Source organism: Montipora capricornis, chromosome 14 (genome assembly GCF_036669925.1).
Source record: "Montipora capricornis isolate CH-2021 chromosome 14, ASM3666992v2, whole genome shotgun sequence".
Taxonomy (NCBI): Eukaryota; Metazoa; Cnidaria; class Anthozoa; order Scleractinia; family Acroporidae; genus Montipora; species Montipora capricornis.
Genome location: NC_090896.1, coordinates 6090861 through 6111374, shown reverse-complemented (window position 1 = coordinate 6111374; position 20514 = coordinate 6090861). Strand labels below are relative to the sequence as shown.

The window sequence follows — 20514 nt, the reverse complement described above, 5'->3', positions numbered from 1 at the left end:
CTTATTGACCATAATATCTTAGTGCGTAAACTTTCAGATTACGATATTCCGAACCCCATATTATGCTGGATTGTTGACTTTTTATCGGATAGGAGACAGAGAGTTAAACTCGCCCAAGACTGCTTCTCCGAATGGCGTTACATTCCGGCCGGTGTTCCACAGGGGACAAAGCTTGGGCCGTGGTTATTCTTAATAATGATTAATGATTTGAAAGCAGGAGAGGCAGAGATGTGGAAATATGTGGATGATACCACAATCTCTGAGGTAATAACTAAAGGGCAAAAGAGCTGTATTCAGCAAATGGTAGACGATCTTGCTATTCAAGCAAGGAATGACGGTTTTCAGTTAAACGAAAGAAAATGCAAAGAGCTTAGGATTAGCTTTGCAAAAAACGAACCAGAGTTTGACCCTATTTGGGTGAACCGTCAGACCCTAGAGACTGTGAACAGTGTGAAATTATTAGGACTCAATATAAGCAGTGATTTAAAATGGAATGTCCATGTGTCAGAACTAGTTAGGAAAGTTTAAACAAGATTATATTTTCTTAGACAGCTTAAGAAATCGCATGTAGCCACAAGAGAGCTTCTTCTATTTTACATTACATGCATTCGCTCTATTCTGGAGTACGGCAGCCCAGTTTTTCATCGCGCTCTACCAAGTTATCTAAGCGAAGACCTAGAAAGACTTCAAAAACGCGCTATGAAGATTATTTACCCCGAACTATCGTATGCTAAGGCTCTAGAGCTGTCTGGACTTCCAACACTGTATGATAGAAGAGAGTCAATTGCAGCAAAGTTGTTCGATGAAATATGTGCAAATCAATCTCACAGTCTTCACAAACTACTCCCAAGTAGATACCAACCAAGCTACTATCTGAGAGAAAAAAGAACATTTATTCGTCCGAAATGTAAAACTGAAAGATGCAAGAATAGTTTTCTTTTAAGTTTTGTTTATAGTAGCTGAGAACTAGATATAAATTTGTTTCTTATTGTATATAGGAATTTGACGCATGCTTTTAATGTGTGATTCTTTAACAATTTTTATGTAGTATAAGTCCTATAATTAGTTTGTAGTTAAGCGCAGTTGTAAATTTTGTATTTGTAAGCCTTACCGCAATTCAGCTTTTGGCTGCAAGTTTTTAAGGTGAATAAACTATCTATCTATCTATCTATCTTAAATAGTACACAAAAGACAGACTTGCCAATCACCAAATTCAGTACAACAGCGGTCAAGATCAACTAGCCACTTGATTCACTCCTCGTCCTTTGTGATGCTTTCACAAAGCATCACAGAAAGTTCGCAGGAGACATTGCTCCGAAACGATTACCTGGGAGTCATTATTTCCTACAATATGAACGATGTCTTAACGAAACATCAGAATCATAGTACATGTAATGTTTCAGATCCTATTTCCACAGTTCTGTAATCCTTATTTTACCCTATTTAGGTTTTCAAAGTAAAGTTATCACACAGTCTTAAAGGTTGTATTAGCAAGTTCTATGGTTTCGTTAACCTTAAGTTGATATTTCAAAACACCCGCCGAATCAAGTTTTTTTTTTCTCGAAAATTTTTAAGATATCGTTTCTGTAGATCTCAAAAATTCAAGATTGTGTACAGTGTGTTGCTGGGATTGCAATTTAGATTGGTAAAACGAAACGTCGTTTACATGAAAGGAAAACGGATCGTTAACAGAACCCTTACAGGAATCATTCACACTTTTGCTGTTGCGGATCACACAGTCAAAACCGGTCACAACATCAAGTGGGAAACACTTTGAAGTCTTAGCAAATGGAAGATCTGATTTACCCTGCGAAATAAGAGAAACCTTACTAATACGTGAACTTAAACCAACGTTGAACGAAAACGTTGGCAGTGAGAAACTCTGGCATTTATTTGTTAAGAACATTGTTCTTAATCTAGTTTTTAGTATCTCTCAAGTTTTACACATTTGGTCAGTCGTCACTTTTGAAGATGTATGTTGTCTCATACGTCAAGTTCAAATGCGTTATCATATGTTTATCACCGCAGTTTGTTTATTGTTCTTGATTAAGTTCACAGGAGTTAAGTCCTGTTAGGCAGGGTTGATATCTGGATGAGAGACCATAGATATATACGACACGAGAGATCCTTTCGTGGACACCATATGGCTTTTTGCAATCGGAATACTCATATTTAACGGAATCTTGACCATTCACCAGTTCAGTTCAGCCTGACAGCTTTTCCTATTTGTATTTCACGAAGCTGCGGTTAAGTTTATATAAACAGATAAAATGAGCATCAAAGAAGCGAAGGTGAACCAGAAGTCTAAACAACAGAGCAGACTGCAAGCTTCTCTTTTAATTACCTGCTAACAGACAGACAGCTTTTCTTTTTGCCTTGCGTCAGCCCAGCGAACAGAAAAGAAAAGACACCTCTGCTAGCAGGAAACTGTTCTAATCTTCTGTGTAACAAGATCGTACAGCCTATCTTTATCCCTGCATTTGCGCATAACCACAATTCCTTGCGTTTCGAAGAAAAATGTGTTCTGCTCCCGATTAGAGAGCTGCCTCGTTCATTCGCTTCCGGTTCATTCATTGCAGCAGCAACAAAAAGCCATGTTTTCTGCAATAATTTGGTGTTTCGATATCGGCGGCGAATCTTCTTGAAACTGGGGAAAATCGCCTTGAAGCTGGGGGCGAATCGTCTTGAAACTGGGTGCTAATTGTCCACGGGGCGAATTGTCCTTTATTCAATCGACCAACTATGACGTTTCGGAGCAACATACATGTTTCTTTACTCACCAAACAAACTTGTTGATCAAGCGATTGTTGTGAAAGATGTGGATTCCCCAGGCTGACACTCCAACAATAACCGACTGGCCTTCAGCATCCTATAAGGCAAATAGATTCTAAATGACGTCTCACTACTGAAGGAACCATGACTGCCGAATATACTCTATCCCATGCAATAATGACTGTATGAGTATATCGTATACACCAAACGTCAGTGTGGTTCACGAATCAAAAGACGGTTTTTCTTTGAAAATAGGAAAACCCTGCTTTGTCAGCGCATGCTTGCCAAACTAACCACACATTTGAGTGGGATAATTCTACTATCACCACCAACCGGCAGTACCATCAACGACTTTGTCTGATACTGTGGAAGCTTGGCACATCAATGCCACCCATGCTACCAGCTTTGAAACATAACGATAGCGGCCTTTTTCTGACAAGTACTATTAAAAGACAATGACTCTAATTGCCAATAAAACTGGAGCACAACTTTTTTTTTTAGCAAATTGGTGAGAATATAAAAGGACTCTCGTGTGCGATAACTTCGCATCATGATTACCGCATTCTCGGCCCCTGAGTCCGCTTTCTTTTGGTCAGCACCAAGAACACGGTCTCTGGCCACAGCCAAAAATACGCGCAGTCGCGGTAATGGTATAATGTGGTAACCGTTGACGACCGTTGTTGTTTCAAATTTCTGAAAATGTGCAGAAGAGCAGGAAGTCCGTGAATCACGGACTTCCTGCTTTGGCTGTGGCCAGAGTCCGTGTTCTTCGTGCTGACCAAAAGAAAAGGGAACCTGGGGACGAAAATGGGGTCACCCCTGATGAAGCCAGGAACAGCAGTGTATTCATCAGGAGATGTAGGCTCCCAGATAGTCGGAAAACGCACGCATTTTCTTCTCTTTCCCTAATATCTGGGAACCTAGACCTTGAGCAGGCGAAACAAATCGGTTCGGGCAAAAAGGTACTTCGGCTTGAGGGCGAATCGCCTTATTACCAAACACGCCACGTACGGCCTTACCACTGCTTGGTGCAGATCGACTCCGTACAATGGAAGCTTCCTGGCATTATCCAGGTACTGCAACTCTGCGTCTTCTGGTGTCATTCCCCTGCAAGGTACGAAATGACCTACTGTGAAAACGTATTTGAAACTATGTTTTAGGGCCTGATTTAAGGTGATTCCCGGGTAAAAGAACCCGTCATAGATTTCCGATGAAACTTGGTATGATGACATTACAGTACAAGGAGATGTTAAAAAGGTAATAAAAAGAGGGGGTCACCGTGCTTGTTTTCATGCCACGATGCTGACAAATATGGTTTTTAGGTGAGTTTTGGTTATCTCAGTACGCAACAAATAAGCTCGATTATTTTTTAATGCGACGTGTTAAATCACAGAGTTCGACTTTCTTTGATAAAATGGCTTCAAATACCCTGCATTATTGATTGAAATTTTTATCCTTTAAAGGAAACATAATTTGGACTTGCTCTGCTGGGCCCGTTACGTCTCTATCTGAAGCATTTATTTCATTTGCCAAAAAAGGAGCCATAGATTGCTGCCAAATTTTTTCTCAATTATAGCGGATATTGTTCTCATTGCATATATAAACTAAAAAGTGGGGGTCACCGTGCTCCTTTAAGAGAAATGGAGCTTTTATCTCGCTATCGAGCTTAGTTTGAGGGAAATCCCTTATGTTTTGTTCGCGCGCGCGCTCATGTGCGCTTGCTGATGACGCAAAAATCGTGCGCAGTAGGAATGCGCAATGCAAAACCAGGGAATCACCTTAAGCGCTATAGTTGGGAAGACTTTAAGGAGGCTCGGAAGGGTTTCAACAATTAGAGGACACGAATGAAGATACATCATTGCATCACGTAACAGCAATGTCATGGTAATGTCACCGTGGCAACGGGCAAGCCCTGTCAAAACACCCTATATTTTGTCTTTTGTTGCTTATATCTTAAAAACGAACTCGGAGACGCCCATTTTTTATTGCTGAAAAGTGATTAGAAGGCCACGATGAAACTTTCTGCAAATTTTAACAAAATTCTGTCTCGCGGATTCAGAGCCACCTTTAAAGTGGTACTATGATCAAAAAATCATTTCCTTTTTTCTTCAGATTTTGAAAGCGTGTTCGCTTAACACCTAACTGGCAAAATTTTGAGATTTGAGTTTTATCCAAAGGCTCTTTATTTTGAGCGTAAGTTTTGGATTTCATGGTCCGCCATTACTCACGTTCAAAACTGGCCGATTGGACCTCAGAGGGTTGGATCTAGAGAAAATGACGTCATTTACTCACTAGCTTAAAATTTCAGCGTGTAAACGCAATTTATTATATATGCAAAACACGGGTTGAAAAGTCTGAAAGCCCGAAACTCCCGTGCTGCATATTAATTAGGCCGCGTACACACGCATTGCATTCTTAAACCAGTGAGTGTTTGACGTCACTTTCTCCTCGACCCAGCTCTCTCAAGATTTTAAAGTTAAATAAGAAAATTCCAGCTAAAATAAACAGGTGTCTTTTTAAAATCAGAACTTAAAACTTGGGTGAGTTAGTGTTTAGTTAACATAGTTTTCAAATCCAAAGGAAAAACAATTTTTTTTTGTCGTCGTAGTACCACTTTAAAAAATCACAGAATGAAGGTGGCTCTGAATCCGCTACACAGAAGTTTTTTAAACTTTGCAGAAAGTTTCATCCTGCCCTTCTGATTACTTATGGGGGTCACCGAGTCCGTTTTTGAGATATAAGCGACTTAAGACAAAATATAGGGTGTTTTTACAGGGCTTGCCCGTTGCCATGGTGACCTTACGTCACAATAACTATTGTATCTTGTTCGGCAATAATTCGTGTTTCATTTGGTACCACAATATTGCTAAGACATGATACAACGTTGTGGTGCCGATCCTTCTAATAAGAGCGTCACTTGGAAGCGTAGAAACTGGTTTGAGCCTTCTTAACTGGTACTATGATAAAAAAAATCAAATCTTTTTTTCCTTTGTTTTTCAAAGCTATGTTAACAAAACACTAAGTGACCCAAGTTTTAAGCTTTCATTGTTTATTTTAACTAGAATTTCCCCCAATTACTAACTTTAAAATCTTGAGAGAGCTGGATCGAGGAGAAAATGACGTCAAAAACCCACAAATTTTAAGAATGGAACTGAAACGGTGTCATGGTATATTATTAATGATAGGTACATCAAGTGAAAAATTTGTGCAGAAAACTCTTCTGGTATCGAAATTATAATTCGGAAATGCTGAGAGTATTTACAATCCCCAACAATGCAGCAACCCATGACATGGCTTTGCATATTAAAGAGTTACCTTTCCTGCGATAGTTTATTCGAATTTTACTAACACTTTGAAAGAACTGAAGTTGACGGTCTCAAAAATCCAGCAAAAATATGATAATAACATGTGGCCTTTTTCTTCGATCCAAGGTCGTGTTCAAGATTGTTTTTTCTAAACAACAACTTCTTCAGGACAGAACACTTTCGCGAGCCTTTAATATGTTAATGTTGGAACAACACCGATCGTTTGCCTTGTAAATACTGTCACTAATGTTTATCTTCAATCGTTTTCTAACAACACTTGCTGCTTGTAGATAGAGTCTTTCAATCTCTCAACAGTGACGTGTCTGACAAACCGTTTCCCGAAAAACTTTGTGCGTGATTGCACAATGTTCGTTAATCGACAAATTGTTTCCCAAATGAAATCGTCCGGTGACTCTTGATCAAACCAAAGGATAATCCTTGACAAGAGATAATTTAGTTACTTTACGCCCCCTTTGGGAAAAGACGGACTTCCGACAAAGGCGGATAAAAACTTAATCTTACTTTTCGAATAGCTGCTCCAACGCTAGATTGCACAGGATGTAACCTGTGACACTCCGTGACAGATGGCAAGATATTCTCAATAATAATGTTGAACCCCGTAAATGAAGAATACGCGCAAGCTACAATGATGCCTCCTCGGGATTTTGCCTCTAGGCAATCCCCTGCGGGGACAACAAAGTCTGACGTTATCATTAGTCTACGGGGTTGAGTCCGTCCGAACTTTCGCTTTGAAAATGGTGCGACACATCGTACACGGCATTACACCGATTCGGGAATGACGGCTCAGTCAGTTTGAATCTTCTCAAGAGCACTTGCCTCCCACCAATGAGGCCTGGGTTCGATTCTCAGACTCGCATGTGGGTTGAGTTTGTTGCTTCTCTGCTCTGCACCTAGAGGTTTTCTCCACCATTTGACTTGATTTGGGTTAATTGTTAATTTCAGTTTACATTGCCCCCAATTAGTGCTCCAGTGCAAGAACGACTAGACTTTTAAAATTCCTCTCTTTTCCTTTTCCTTTAGGACATTCCCTCCAAATTGGTGAAACTGGTTTACATGCAAGCCACCATAATTTGGTTTGTCCAACACGAAACAAAATCCCTGTGTTAGCGTAACGACCAGATTCCAGTTCGGGTCCTGTTTGAGCCTGGATTTCTCTCAAGACAGCTGCTGAAGATCTTTCAATAACTGAAATGACCCTTCGCTTGCAAAACAGTTTTAGTTTTGTTCGCCCTTGGATGGTTAAGGACGTTCGCGCCAATTGTTTCTGCGCATCCTTACTGCGCACGCAAATGCACACGCCACGTCATACACGAGCGCGCGCGATAAGTAATAAAATGAGAAATGATAGGGCAAAAGGCCATTGCTATAGCTTTGCCTGGATTTAACGGTCTTGGTTCGGTGACCCCTATTTTTCTTTCCAGAAACGGATTTTATTGACATTTCTCTCCACGTTGTCCAAAAATAAACAAAAAATCAATGTGGGAAGTTAAAAAAATTTCAACATTTCTGCTCACGGGACATCAAATCCTGCCATCTTGCGGCTGCAAGGCGCGTGAAACTGTGGTCGCTAAATGCGAACTTGATCTTTAAGGAACCTCACCAGCTGACTAAATTCACTTAATAAGTCCACTTAAATAATATTTGGCAGAGAAGATTTCACTTCAAAGATTTGATTGCAATATATTTGGGTTTACAGACACTGGCCTTATTCGCTAACGAAGCCCGATTTTGTCACATTTTGGGTGTTTTCCGGGCATGTTCTCTCCAAAACGAAGTCGGTGCTTCCCATTTTTTTTACATTTCTGACATAACTAACTCATCATCTTACAGTGGTAAAAGTTTCAGAAAAAAAATCAATGTTGAAAAATTTTCGCGCGAACGTCCTTAAGTTACTTTATTGCTAAGAAAAATTTCCATGTACCTTCACCCCAACAAAATGATAATGGCTTCGAATTTTCTTTTCGAAACTAGGAAGACAAAAACAAACAAAAGAAAACAAACAAAATAAATTACCCTAACAAGGGAATAATCTTACCTGTGTTTCTTGTGAAATTCATGAACTTTCTGAAGCATCTCATCTGGCTAAAAATATTAAGTGAGCGGCAATAAAAAATATTATTAGAGCGATTTTTAATCGAATGTCCTTTAACCAAAACCAAAGTAATTACTTTGGCCAATCAAAAAGGACGGAGATAATCCAGTAAACCAATCAAAACTCGATGTAATTACACGTAGCCGACACAAAGCGTGGGAAAATGTGTACGCGCGAGCCACGATTGGTTTTGGTTTCACTTCTGATTGGTTGACAAAATGGCGCGAGAACTTTGAACCAATCACTGAGTGAAGTAATCATAAAGGGGTTTTCAATTGAGTGTCGAAAGTAATTAGCGAATTGCTGTGGTTTATGATTACTTGACTCAGTGATTGGTTCTCGCGTTACTTTGTCGACCAATCAGAAGTGAAACCAAAACCAGTCGTGGCTCGTGCGTGCACATTTTCCCGCGCTTTGTGTCGGCTACGTGTAATTACTTCGAGTTTTGATTGGTTTACCAGATTGTCTCCGTCCTTTTTGAGTGGTTTTACGACACTCAATTGAAAACCGCTCTAAAGACAGCAATAACACCAGAAACCCATAAGGGTTGAAACGTGTAACGGTCCCTTGTGTGCTGGGAAACAAGCTTCTGCACAATCATAGCACAAATTACCGACTAAAATGCAGATCAAGTCAACCCAAATAATTTGTTAGCTAAAAGCATAACAACTCAAGAGCGAGCCAGATGACTTGCAATCCACCTGTATGAACCAAGTTCTCAGAGAGTTTTACCGCAGTCATTCTAGGAACCAGTCAAATTGTGTACTTGAGATTAATTCCCTGATTTACACAACCTTTTTTCGTTGAATTTTCTTCCTTTAAATTTCTTCCACTATTTAAGTATTGAAAGGAAATGAGCATGGAATACTGATGTTGAATAGGTACATAGTACATGTAGTTGATCAGTCTTGGCCACACCACCCGTTTGTTAAATTACTTACAATATACATAACACCCACCAAAATCCCTAAGGCTATTGAAGTTCAAAAAGAAATGTTTTATCACTTTATTTACCTGTCTCGGGCAGAACCTAAACTCCGAGAGATATTCTGAATTCTCGCCATGTTCCTCAGGCTCATAGTCTCCGACTTCAGCTGTAATCAATGGTAAAAACAAACCCAATGAATCGGATTTAATTTAACATAAAGCAGTTTGGGGGCATCTTGGAGTGATTGGCAGGCAAACGTAAAACTCTGCAAAGTTAGAAAAAATTATCTGGAGCAGATTCAAAGCCAAGGGACCGTTACACGTTTCAACCCTTATGGGTTTCTGGTGTTATTGCTGTCTTTAGAGCGGTTTTCAATTGAGTGTCGAAAGTAATTAGATAATTACTTTAGTTTAGAGCGAGTTTCAATCGAGTGTCGTAAAACCACTCAAAAAGGACGGAGACAATCTGGTAAACCAATCAAAACTCGAAGTAATTACACGTAGCCGACACAAAGCGCGGGAAAATGTGCACGCACGAGCCACGACTGGTTTTGGTTTCACTTCTGATTGGTCGACAAAGTAACGCGAGAACCAATCACCTTCAAAACAATAAAATTTTAAGGTGGCTCTGAATCCACTTTTGAGAATTTTTTTTCCATCTTCCAAATAGTACAGTTTGTTGAAAGTGCTAAAACTGGTTTGAGCCTCCTTAAAAAGAATCACCTTGCACGACGAAAGAACCAAGAAGAGCATGAATTGGAATGGAGCACTGTAATCTGTAGATTAACAATAGAAAGGCTATGTCAGTAATAGCAATATTGAGACTGAACTGCAAGTAGTGAAGCAGGTTACATGTAGGTAACATACATGTATCTGTCCCACACAGGAGGTGGATGTATCGTGTGGCATTAGTGGAAACTGTGACGGCTAAATGGCACAAACTTTATACAGCAACAATCTTTAAGAATCGCAAATTGACAGTCACAACTCCCAGTGAGGTTTAGACTATACATGTAGTACCTTGACACAGACCCCATTACACAATAATTATTATTATGCCGTCCCTCTGTACTGATGATAATATTACTGGAAGTAATCTGGGATTATTGAAGTGCGTTCAACAGTCTCTTTAGAAGCAAAGGATAAGGGTACTAAAGAAACAATCTTTGAGGACAGAAGTTTGAGGATATGAGCATGTACTTCTTGAGAAGCACAAAGTGCTAAGAATATTATGTGACAGGATTGAAATACTTTGCCCTTGGCCAAACTCTGAATCATAATTATACAAGCAATCTGTTTGATTTGAGAAGGTAAGTTGTGGTCAAAAGAACGACACATTGTTTCTGAGGAAGCAATACAATGTAAATTAAGCCCCCTGAGAGAACATGTGGTTACTACATGTAGTACAAATACTAAACCCAGAAAGATTGAAGGAAATAAAATAAAATCGATAAACATTGGCATCGAAGCTGACACGTTGATCATTCCAAGTTCACATCAACTTCTTTTTCACAGCATGTGGTTATCAATTCTACATGTATTTTTCATGTGAATATAGACAGTACATGTACAATGTAATACTGGTAAAACAAAAGTTTAGCCCTGTCAGATGGGCTTACATTGTAGTATTTGAATGGGAGACCAAAAGAAAGATCTGACATGTTATTGCCATTCAAAGACGTCATATACACCCTTTTTTTTTCAATTGGAACACTCATTATTTTTAGAAGCCTTTACCATTGATCACTTTAGGACATAATTCTAGAGTGATCATGATACAGCATCCATTCCCCATTACAATCTTCCTCCCTCAATCCATTGAAATAAGGTGATTGTTGACATTCGGCTTTTTTTAATCATTACAACAATTTTTCGTCGCTTTTAAATTTTGATAACTGCATGTTCATTTTCCACATGCTATCTCCTCTATGCTATTAAACTGTATGTTTAGTGTGTTTTGTTTTGCTTGCTTTCTTACCTAAATTATTTAAATTTCAATCTGATTTTGAAATAAGTTACAAAGGGAGATCATAGTAATAAGCCCTCTAAGGTTTCTTTTTGAGCTTTCTTGCCAGGAAAAATTTTTCTTTTTTATTTTGTGTAATAAAATAATGTTACATGTGCACAGGTCAGCAGAGCTGGCATTTGCACAGTAGTGACAGCACTCACTTTCCAGCAATGTGGCTAGGGATGGAATACTGGATTAGACGCGATATGTGGGTTGCGTTTGTTCTCTACTCTGCTCCGAAAGGTTTTTCCCCAGGTACTCCGGTTTTCCACTCTCCCCAAAAACCAACATTTCGATCCAATTTTTCCTGATTGCTTCTGATTTCAGTTGATTTGTAGTCTCCCCAATTACAGTGTAGTAGAGCACTCACGCTCGGCTAAATAACCTTGAGACTTCTTATTATTGTATTGTTATTTTTTCTTGTTTGTGGCAAATGAATTCAATTCAGTTTTCCATTTTACAACTCAAAAAGGCATATTTTGTTTGATTCTACATGTACCTCTGAAAACGTGAAATTTAAAGTTTCCCTGAAATAGTGGATAGTGTCTGTTGATTGAAAGGCAGTGAAATGGAGTATTTGTACAGTTCATCAATTTGTATATTTTCAGCGGCCTCGTAATTTTGCTCTAAAGAAAGACGTGTCTAAATCAAATGAGCAAAAATTATGTACTGAAAGACGGTTTCTGGCCCGGCTCCATGACTGCCTTCCATTACTGCCTCACAAAACCCTAATGTATGCCTTATGCATTAATCAGCGGCTTAACACAAAAAAGTTTAACAGGATCTGACGAACCCTTAGGAGTGACAGCCAGCTCCCCTCCAACAACTCGGAAATGGCTTTGCCTTCATTCAAATTTAAAAGATACACAGTAACAAAAAAACCAACAACTGCAAGTCTCATAAAGTTGTACAATGATCAATGGCCTACATGTACATGACCAAAAAATGTATTGAGTTTAGTTCACATCATTAATTTTAATTAATAAATTTTGCATTCCTTGAAGACCATGGTCTCAACACAACTTACCTTCCCTTCAAGAGATCTTCTCTCAGCTGTAAGACCATCAAATACCTGATAACCACAGAACATTCACAAAATATTATTTCAACACTATTTTGAGTTCTTTAACTCATTAAAATTCTAATTTATTACAATTATTTATAAAAAATTTTGTTTACCTGTCTAAATAATTATCCCCGATAACAGTTGAACCACCATGATTGACTGCACCTCACTGCACATGAACATGTACAATTTAATTGCCAGCTTGTTGTGCTAGCAGACCATCAAAGCAATTTTATTCTCTGGAATAACTGCACTGGACATGTACAACCAACAGCCAAAGTGTGTGCCAAATTCCAAAATTGCTTCCTTGCTAGCAAAAATTTTCTTTAAATTTCTTTTTGCCTTGTACAGGAAAAGAGAACTCTGCCATGGGTTGAAACTCACTTTGATCCAACCACCGTCCAAAACCTTGGACAGCACTCTTCAAACAGCATAACCCATGATATGTTGGCTGAATGTGACTTGAACCCACTGTGTCCTGGGAATTCTTTTACAGCAATTCCACTGTTGTTAAGTGAGCCCACACAACATTGGGTATCAAGTGAGGGTTAATTTTGCTTGCTAAGTAACCACTGAGCATGCTCAACACAGTGAGTTTTGACCCGTGGCAGGTCTCTTTTCCTCAACCTGTCAGACCAGCAAATGAGACCTCTGCTAGCGGGGAACAAAACTGCCAGTTTGCCCAATATTTTTGTTGAAGATGGCCACTGTACAGTACTTGATGCTTGATGTACGTGTACACCAATCTTATTGCCCGTCCTTGCATGTAATTTATTTTATATATTAGAACAAGATCACATCTAAAAGCGATCATAAAGCCAGGCCAGTGTATATGTACAGCTGTAGGCCACCTTTCTGCGACCACAACTTGCCCGTGTACACGTACAGCTGTACTCTGAATTGGCAGCTGTTGTAGAGAAAGAAAGCCCATTCCATTTTCCCCTCTTTTAACAATAACATTAATCCCTTGGCACAGAATTTCCATCTCCCACTGAGCTGAATGGCTGGGAACCCTAGAGACCAGTAAACAAAATTCTAAACACGACCCTACACTGTACAAACCTTGTTATGTCTTCAACCAGAGCTGTTGGGTTTGGTGGATAAAACTTCACAGCAAAGTAGAAATGATACGGCTCTAATCATACAGAAAAAAATACGAAAACGATCGTTTAGATTTTAAAGTACGTGCATCATGTACATGTACATGTATTCAGTATTTTCTGTGTTTCAAAACAAAGGGAAAATAATGAAGGCTGCACTTTTTTATACACTTACCACGTTTTAGCTGTTTTTTGACAGGCCTAAGAGGATCCAGCCAGTTATACTAAAAAAAATTGATATCCTTCCTGTTATATGACTTTGTATGAACATGTACAACATTACATGTAATTCGCCCTAGTCACACGACGGCCATATTGTCCCTTGATACCAAAGGAGCTTTGTTTTACCACACTAAGCCTTGCAGTGGAAACCACGGGGGTGAGGCTTGGCGTGGTAAAACAAAGCTTTTTTGGTCTCCCGGGACAATATGGCCGCCATGTGACAAGGGCGAATAGTGTGATTTGTGAGCACTGAGTTACAAGTACAGATATGTTAAAGCATCACGAAGTTTCCCCTTGGTGTTCTCCCCAACTTCAACATCTTCATCTCTCAGAACACAGAAATTAATGTCACATAGTGTCCCCAAAATGCTGTTCCTCACATAAGGAAGAACAGCTGAATTTCAACCCTTTCACACACAAACCGGCCAAAACTGGCCAGACTAATGCCAGACGATTTTACCCGTCAATGGGGAACCCCTGGGAGTCAATGAGTAACATGTAACCCTTTTAAGCTAAAAATAACGCAAACATGTACCCTTACCTCATTGTTAAAAATGGGTAGCAAAGGCTTAGACTTAAAAGGACAGTTCGCGTTGGATGTCAAATTGAGCGTGCATCCAATTAGGCATATTTCTGGACATAAATGAACAAGTACCCCAAGGACAATGTACATGTACAAACATGATTTTAAGGCTAATGTTGTTACATAAATAATATAGGGCTCAAAATTAAAAAAGAAATTCTTGATGCAATTCTGCAACAAGCCACTAAGACTTGGTTACAATTTTGCGAATTTTAGTCGTAAAGTCGTCGCATTGTTTTGTATTATTGCCTTACGTTCATTTTGTGCAAGGCACATCGTGTATTTACACTATGGAGTTTAGACTACGTCTGAGTGATGATGTGTTGAAGAAAAAGATAGTACATTGTATGTGAGCTCGACGTTGGGATCGAAGAGCAGATAAGTGAGGTCTTAATTTTTGTTGTGTTATTGAATAAATCAGTCATTTCAGCCAGCGATTTAAAAAGACAAAATGAGCCTGCAATAGTTGTGTAAAGAAACCGCTGAAAATGGCAAATAATCAAGGCGTTGTGCATACATACGTACATGTAACAGTGCGCCTAAATTTAACCAACCATTGTGTCCCATATCTTCAGATTGAACAAATTCCCAATGAAAAACAATAATTTACATGTAGCCTGTTTTTATTTCAACAAAAGTAATCTGTGGCAAAGTGGCAACTCTCAAGCCTTTTATTTTGAAATAGCTAAGGTGAAAAATTGCCACAACTTTGAAACTTCTCCAGATATTTTTGTCGCAAAGGGGAAAAAATTCAGTTGCAAGTGAAACTGTATAGGTCATAGCTTCAAGCCCTGCTCTGCAGAGACTGGCTGTCTTAAAATCTCAGCCACTGGATCAGACTTCAAACGAAAGTGGTGCCCAGAAGGACAGACACCTGCTGTTGTGAAAAGACTTGAATCTTAGACCTCATACTGAGAAATTTCAAGTATGCAGCTATTTACCTGACCATCTTTCTCATCTATGTATCGCAAACCAAAATAATCTTTTTCCACTACTTCAATTTTCTCGCAGATTTTGTCAAAAAGAACTTGCCCCTTTGCATTTCTCTGCAATGGAATGAAGAAAAAAAGATGCATTCAAACAAATGGCTAATCTGTAAGACAATCATTATTGAGCCGTACTGGAGAATATTGGCCTGAGGTCGTACCAGTACAGCCTGAACTCCAGCAGCCCAGTTGTCTGATTTTGTTATCAGTTTACAGACCGAATTGGACTCAACTCAGTCCTATAACCATTACTTAATGTTTACAACATAGAATTAAGGTATAATGTCCCGTTGGCTCTACAGTACTGCAACCTTTGGTGCATAATTACCAACAGGAGCCCAACTAGAGACCCTGACATTCTAGTGATGTCAAATAAATAAAAATACTGAAAATTAAAATTTATTAATCCAAATTGAAAGTAATCATAATCTAAATGGAATTTGCTATTATTATTATTATTATTATTATTATTATTATTATTATTATTATTATTTTATTTTTTTATTTTTTTATTTATTTTTTTTCACTTACATTAAAAGAAATAGAAATGATTGATATTACTACTAATTATTACTAATATTATTATTATTATTCTCAGCCTTGAAAAAATAAAAATTATGGCAAACACTGTGGACAAACATCCACATTTTTTTCTGCATGGGCATTTGCATAATGACCGCAGCTATAATTATACTAGTAGTAATCTTGGATTATTGAAGTGCGCTCGACAGTCGCTTAGCCTGTGTTTGATAGGGTTCCAAGCTATAAAACTAAGCATACACATGTGACAAAAAGAGACTGATCAATACACACAGAATCCACACAAGGTTATCCCTGCAAACATCAAAAGAATATTTGCGGCGGGTATTTTGGTGTCCCTTATTGAGAAAAATCTTGATTACCCGTACTATTGGCAAGACCACACAATCACCCATCTGAGAAAAATTAGGACGCATTCTCCATTGATCGGATGCAATTAACATACATGTATATAGTGCAAACCTTATACTCAGCTAGTACGTAATAACAATAGGACTGAGTGAAATACAATTCAGGGAATAATCGTTGGATATTGTCCTTCAGTAGCATTTTAAATGAAACAGTTTAGAATCCAATTGAGGCCTTACACTACTGTAACTTGAAGTTGATGTTAAAATCGTTAAAAAACGTTTAGAGTCCAAGCTTTCGCCGATCTACGGCATCATCAGGGATAAGAAAAAATATACAGATGTAAAGTAAAAATGTGTGAAAAGCGAAATAATGTGGGGGTAAAATGCCTAAAATAAATAAAGAGGTATGAATATGAATAAAAACGAGTGGTATGATCTAATGACCGAGTGTAAAGAAGATATGCTGAGTAATTTCTAGAATAAAAGGGAATAATCAGGCGAATAATTTCAAAATTGCAAGGCCGATTTGAAATTATGAGCACAATAATTACCCCTGAATTGTACAACACAAATTTCTAACACTAATTAATTGTAAATAACAATATGTAAGGATAAAACGTCTTTGAATATCATTTGTGTGAAAAAGTTAAAAATTATATTCAATCTGTTTTGCAAACTTGTAGTACATTGTAGGAAAACAGCAAGAAAGACCCTATCCAAGTGCACATAATTGACGTGCAAATGGCATAGGTGTCCAATTACAGGTATCTAGTTTGGAGTTGTTCAAATTGGATACCTGTAAATGAACACCCACGAGATCGCGTGCCAATTACGCGACAAATAGACACACACAGAAGCAATCAGATTCAAGAGTTTTGTAATAGTTACAAATGAAAGGTACATGTATTTAATGCCTTGCACATACAAAGAGTAAGTGTATTGTAGGGGATCTGAAAAGTGAACCCTCAAGGGCAACACCGAAAGTGTTATTAATTGTTGGTGCTGGCCACTTACCTGGATGCACACGTGCAGTGTAAGAATACAGATCAAATTGGTATGACAGTGAAAACAGAATTTTTTCCAAATGGTCTGGATAGCACAAGTGTTACTAATATTTTAAAAAATACAACCACACTTTTGAATTTTCGGAACTCACTATGGCTGAAGATGATGTTTGAAACATCGAAACATGTTCTGAAAATTCAAAAGTGTGGTTGTACATGTATTTTTTAAAATATTAGAATTTTTTTTCCTAAACATCTGTAATACAAGTAAAGCTATCCATTTTCATGGTGTATATCACATATTTTCAAAAAAAAAAGATTAGAATAGTGTATTAGCTAATCTAATACATTAGAAATGAACTTTGTTAATCGATATTAAAACATATACAAAGCACAAATGTCATTTGACATTCGCGGAAATCATTTCCAACGAGCAATATAAAAAGATATTAAGTCTTCATAACGGTTTTAACGAATTAAATATAGCACTCTAAGAATTTTAAAGTCACTCTTATTCCTTTTTCCATGCCAAAAAAGAACAAAATAGCGAAAAATACAATTTTGGACATTTTTTAATTCCACAATGCACTGAACCGTTGTGAAATTATTCATATCGCGAAAAATGTTATTAAATAATAGGCAAATTATACTAAACGTACCGAAAGGTATATATTCGATTCTGCTTCCTATTGTAAAAAAAGCTCTCAAATTGATATGTTAAAAAGAATTATTGAGCTTAAGGTTCGCAAAACACGGATTTTGATCTCTGGACTGGAAGTAAAGTCATTCGCAAAGAATGTGATCAATTTCATCTTTGAAATAGACAAAATAATTGAAAACAAACGAAGCTGGATTAACTTTAAGTATTTTTCTCAAAATATGGTGTTTTCGAAAACCATTTGAGCTAATTAACAACTGAAATTAAAATTTGAGACCGAAGCTTCCAGCTTTTAAAGAAACACAAATGCAAACAAGCTTAAGCAAAAGATCTTTGTACGTACGACACACTCGAATATTCTATTTTCTATTGAAACATAAAAAAATGGCTGGCTTTTGTTACGAAGAAAACACTTACATCCAGGTCCACAGTTGTGCTTTGGTCATCCAACAGCTGAACTTCACAGTGCAAGGCGTTTGATTTTCCCATAATACTGTAATTCAACAATGATTAAACGCTATATGTTATGGCGGAAACTAACCTCAGAAGGAATCAAACATCAAACCGTCCCTAAGCTGAGCGTCCTCTCGTTTATACCTTCTACAAAGCACTGGGTTCGAGTCTAAATGCAAACTTTCGGGACGACGGTCTGTTGATACCAAGTACAATTGAACGAACGATTGTCTTAAGACTTTATTTTTCAAGTGAAATAACACAACTAAAGAGTAGTGTCCCTGAAGGCTTTTAATTTTATTTAAGCTCTTTTAATTAATAATGCATTGCAAGTGTTTTAGTTGTCAGTCATCCGTTAAAACCTCGTCCTGGCCTCACATCATTATAATTATTATCACGTTAAAACATCTAAAAAACGTCAACTCTGAATAAAATCAATTAAGGATAATTACATCGCTGCACAGGTTTTTTTTACGAATAACGTCGCCGTTTGATTTAACAGAGACTTTAAGATCGGAAGGTACAAAACACAGGTCACAGGTCATTTTTTTACCGATACAGAAAGTATCCTAAACAATCATTGAAGCTAACCTTAGGCCCGAGGCCCAAACAAACGTTTTTACACCTAATGTTAGCATTGGTAAACGGTTAGGGCTGCTTCCGAATTGGTAAAACAATGACCTGTGACTGGTGACCTGTGTTTTGTACCTACCCCTTTAAAGCCTGGTTTCCATGTGATCTGCAACGGTCTGCGACCATCGCAAGCTGTCTGCATCGGTCTTATCGCAGACGATCGTAAACGCAGGGGGCAAATGTTTCCATTTAAATCTGAAGCGATCGCAGACAAGTGTACTACTAATCCTCTGCGAAGAGAGGAGAAAAAGGCCTGCAATTACTTCAAGTCTGATTCGACGTGTTTCAAGGCGAACAATAGTGTGTTGCCGATAGGACACTGATCATCTCAGACACACCTTTCAATTAACTAATTAATTTAAAAATTGTCTTAGTCGGAAGCGTCTTAATGGTCGGAAAAGTAGAACGAGATTCAACTTTCCCGATCATCCAGACCGTGTGCTGCAGATTGCCTCAGATCCCGGGGACACATGCTTTCATATGTCTGCGACGTGGCGCAGACCTATCGGCGATCGCGTCGCAGACCGATCGCAGACCGTTGCAGATCATATGGAAACCAGGCTTAAGATCTCCGACGGCGACGTCGACGACATTAGGGACCTTTAGAGCGGAGGAAGAGGACAACTACGTGTACGAGTTTTCCGTACTGAGCACGCGCACTTCGAAAAATATTGACCTCCAAACCTTATGCGCATGCCCAGTAGGAAAAACTCATAGTCGTCTTAATCGTCTTTGTCCTCCGATCTAAATGTCCCTGTCATCTCAAAATACAACTTTGTACCATTGCATTCCTTCTTGTTCACGTCGTGTAACGTGGGCGAAATATCCTAAAAATAAATTGGGTTCGAACGGTTTCAGAGTAAAAATAGAGGATGAGAGGTGTTTTAATGATCCACACTTTTTAATAAGAGATATCTTCCCTTTAGAATACAATTCCTGGTAGAGACAATTTCTTAAGATTCCGAAACAACAATACCGCCGATACACAAGATGCAGTCCGCCGAAAAACAAGATGTAATTCCGAAAAGGTCTCACCACTCTCCACATGTCTCCCGTCACATGTCAATCAAACTAAATCGCTCGTGCACACTAGTTTCCGATTTTCAACAGGAGGTATGCTCACGTTGTCGTCAAAACCTCAAATTTGGTGATTTCATGTCGCTGTTGTCCAGAGTGCCACAAAAATATGAGCAAAAATGCGTGCCGCACGTGCAGCACGATTACTTTCCCTCCATAAACCAATGAAGAGGCGCTTACCATTTGTCAGAAGAAACCGGTTTTTCCGGTGGGAAAACACACCGACGGAAAGTTTCCGGAAAAAATGGAAAACCTGCGAAGGTTGTCTCTCTTTTTCCACTTTTACCGAAACGACCGGAATTTTTTTGTACCATTTGCTTGCATCACTAGGCTCCGATGCGAGGATTACATCACTTCACTTGGCGAGCATTGGCCGCCACATTTATTTGTCAAGTGAAGCTATGATCCTCGCAGTTATGAACGTGACAAAAAAACTCCTCTGGTACACAGGGTAATTAAAGGTAGGAGTCATAATAGGTAAATTGTAGAACAAAAATTTACATGGCCTAAACTTTGCTGTTCTGGGTCAGGATATATCTGCCACAGTGTCCCTGTGTCTCTGACATGAGTATTTTTTGGACGATTGGAGGTCTTAATTTTCCAGATACCCCTCTCAGCAAGCAAACATTTTCCTGATGTGGCAATATTATTACGTGGAATGCCGAAGGCATCCACGTCTTAAAACCGGGCTGGAATCTTTTTTTTGTTGGTAGTCAC

General features: G+C 38.5%; 1 protein-coding gene across 2 annotated transcripts in view; it reads right to left on the bottom strand.

Annotated features, from left to right (window-relative positions):
- Nucleotides 1–18203, bottom strand: part of LOC138031214 (band 4.1-like protein 3) — a 31469-nt gene extending 13266 nt beyond the window's left edge. For both annotated transcript variants that reach the window (XR_011128207.1, XM_068878888.1), the window contains exons 1-10: nucleotides 18052–18203; nucleotides 15038–15142; nucleotides 13467–13515; nucleotides 13254–13326; nucleotides 12153–12197; nucleotides 9841–9893; nucleotides 9205–9284; nucleotides 8134–8180; nucleotides 3792–3879; nucleotides 2781–2869 (exon numbers count right to left, since the gene is read on the bottom strand). Coding sequence is in view for 1 of the 2 variants with exons in the window: in XM_068878888.1 (XP_068734989.1) it covers nucleotides 2781–2869; nucleotides 3792–3879; nucleotides 8134–8180; nucleotides 9205–9284; nucleotides 9841–9893; nucleotides 12153–12197; nucleotides 13254–13326; nucleotides 13467–13515; nucleotides 15038–15142; nucleotides 18052–18123 (701 nt within the window). In the remaining variant the exon portion in view is untranslated. The remainder of the gene's footprint in view (nucleotides 1–2780; nucleotides 2870–3791; nucleotides 3880–8133; nucleotides 8181–9204; nucleotides 9285–9840; nucleotides 9894–12152; nucleotides 12198–13253; nucleotides 13327–13466; nucleotides 13516–15037; nucleotides 15143–18051) is intronic.
- Between the last annotated feature and the right edge of the window lie 2311 nt (nucleotides 18204–20514).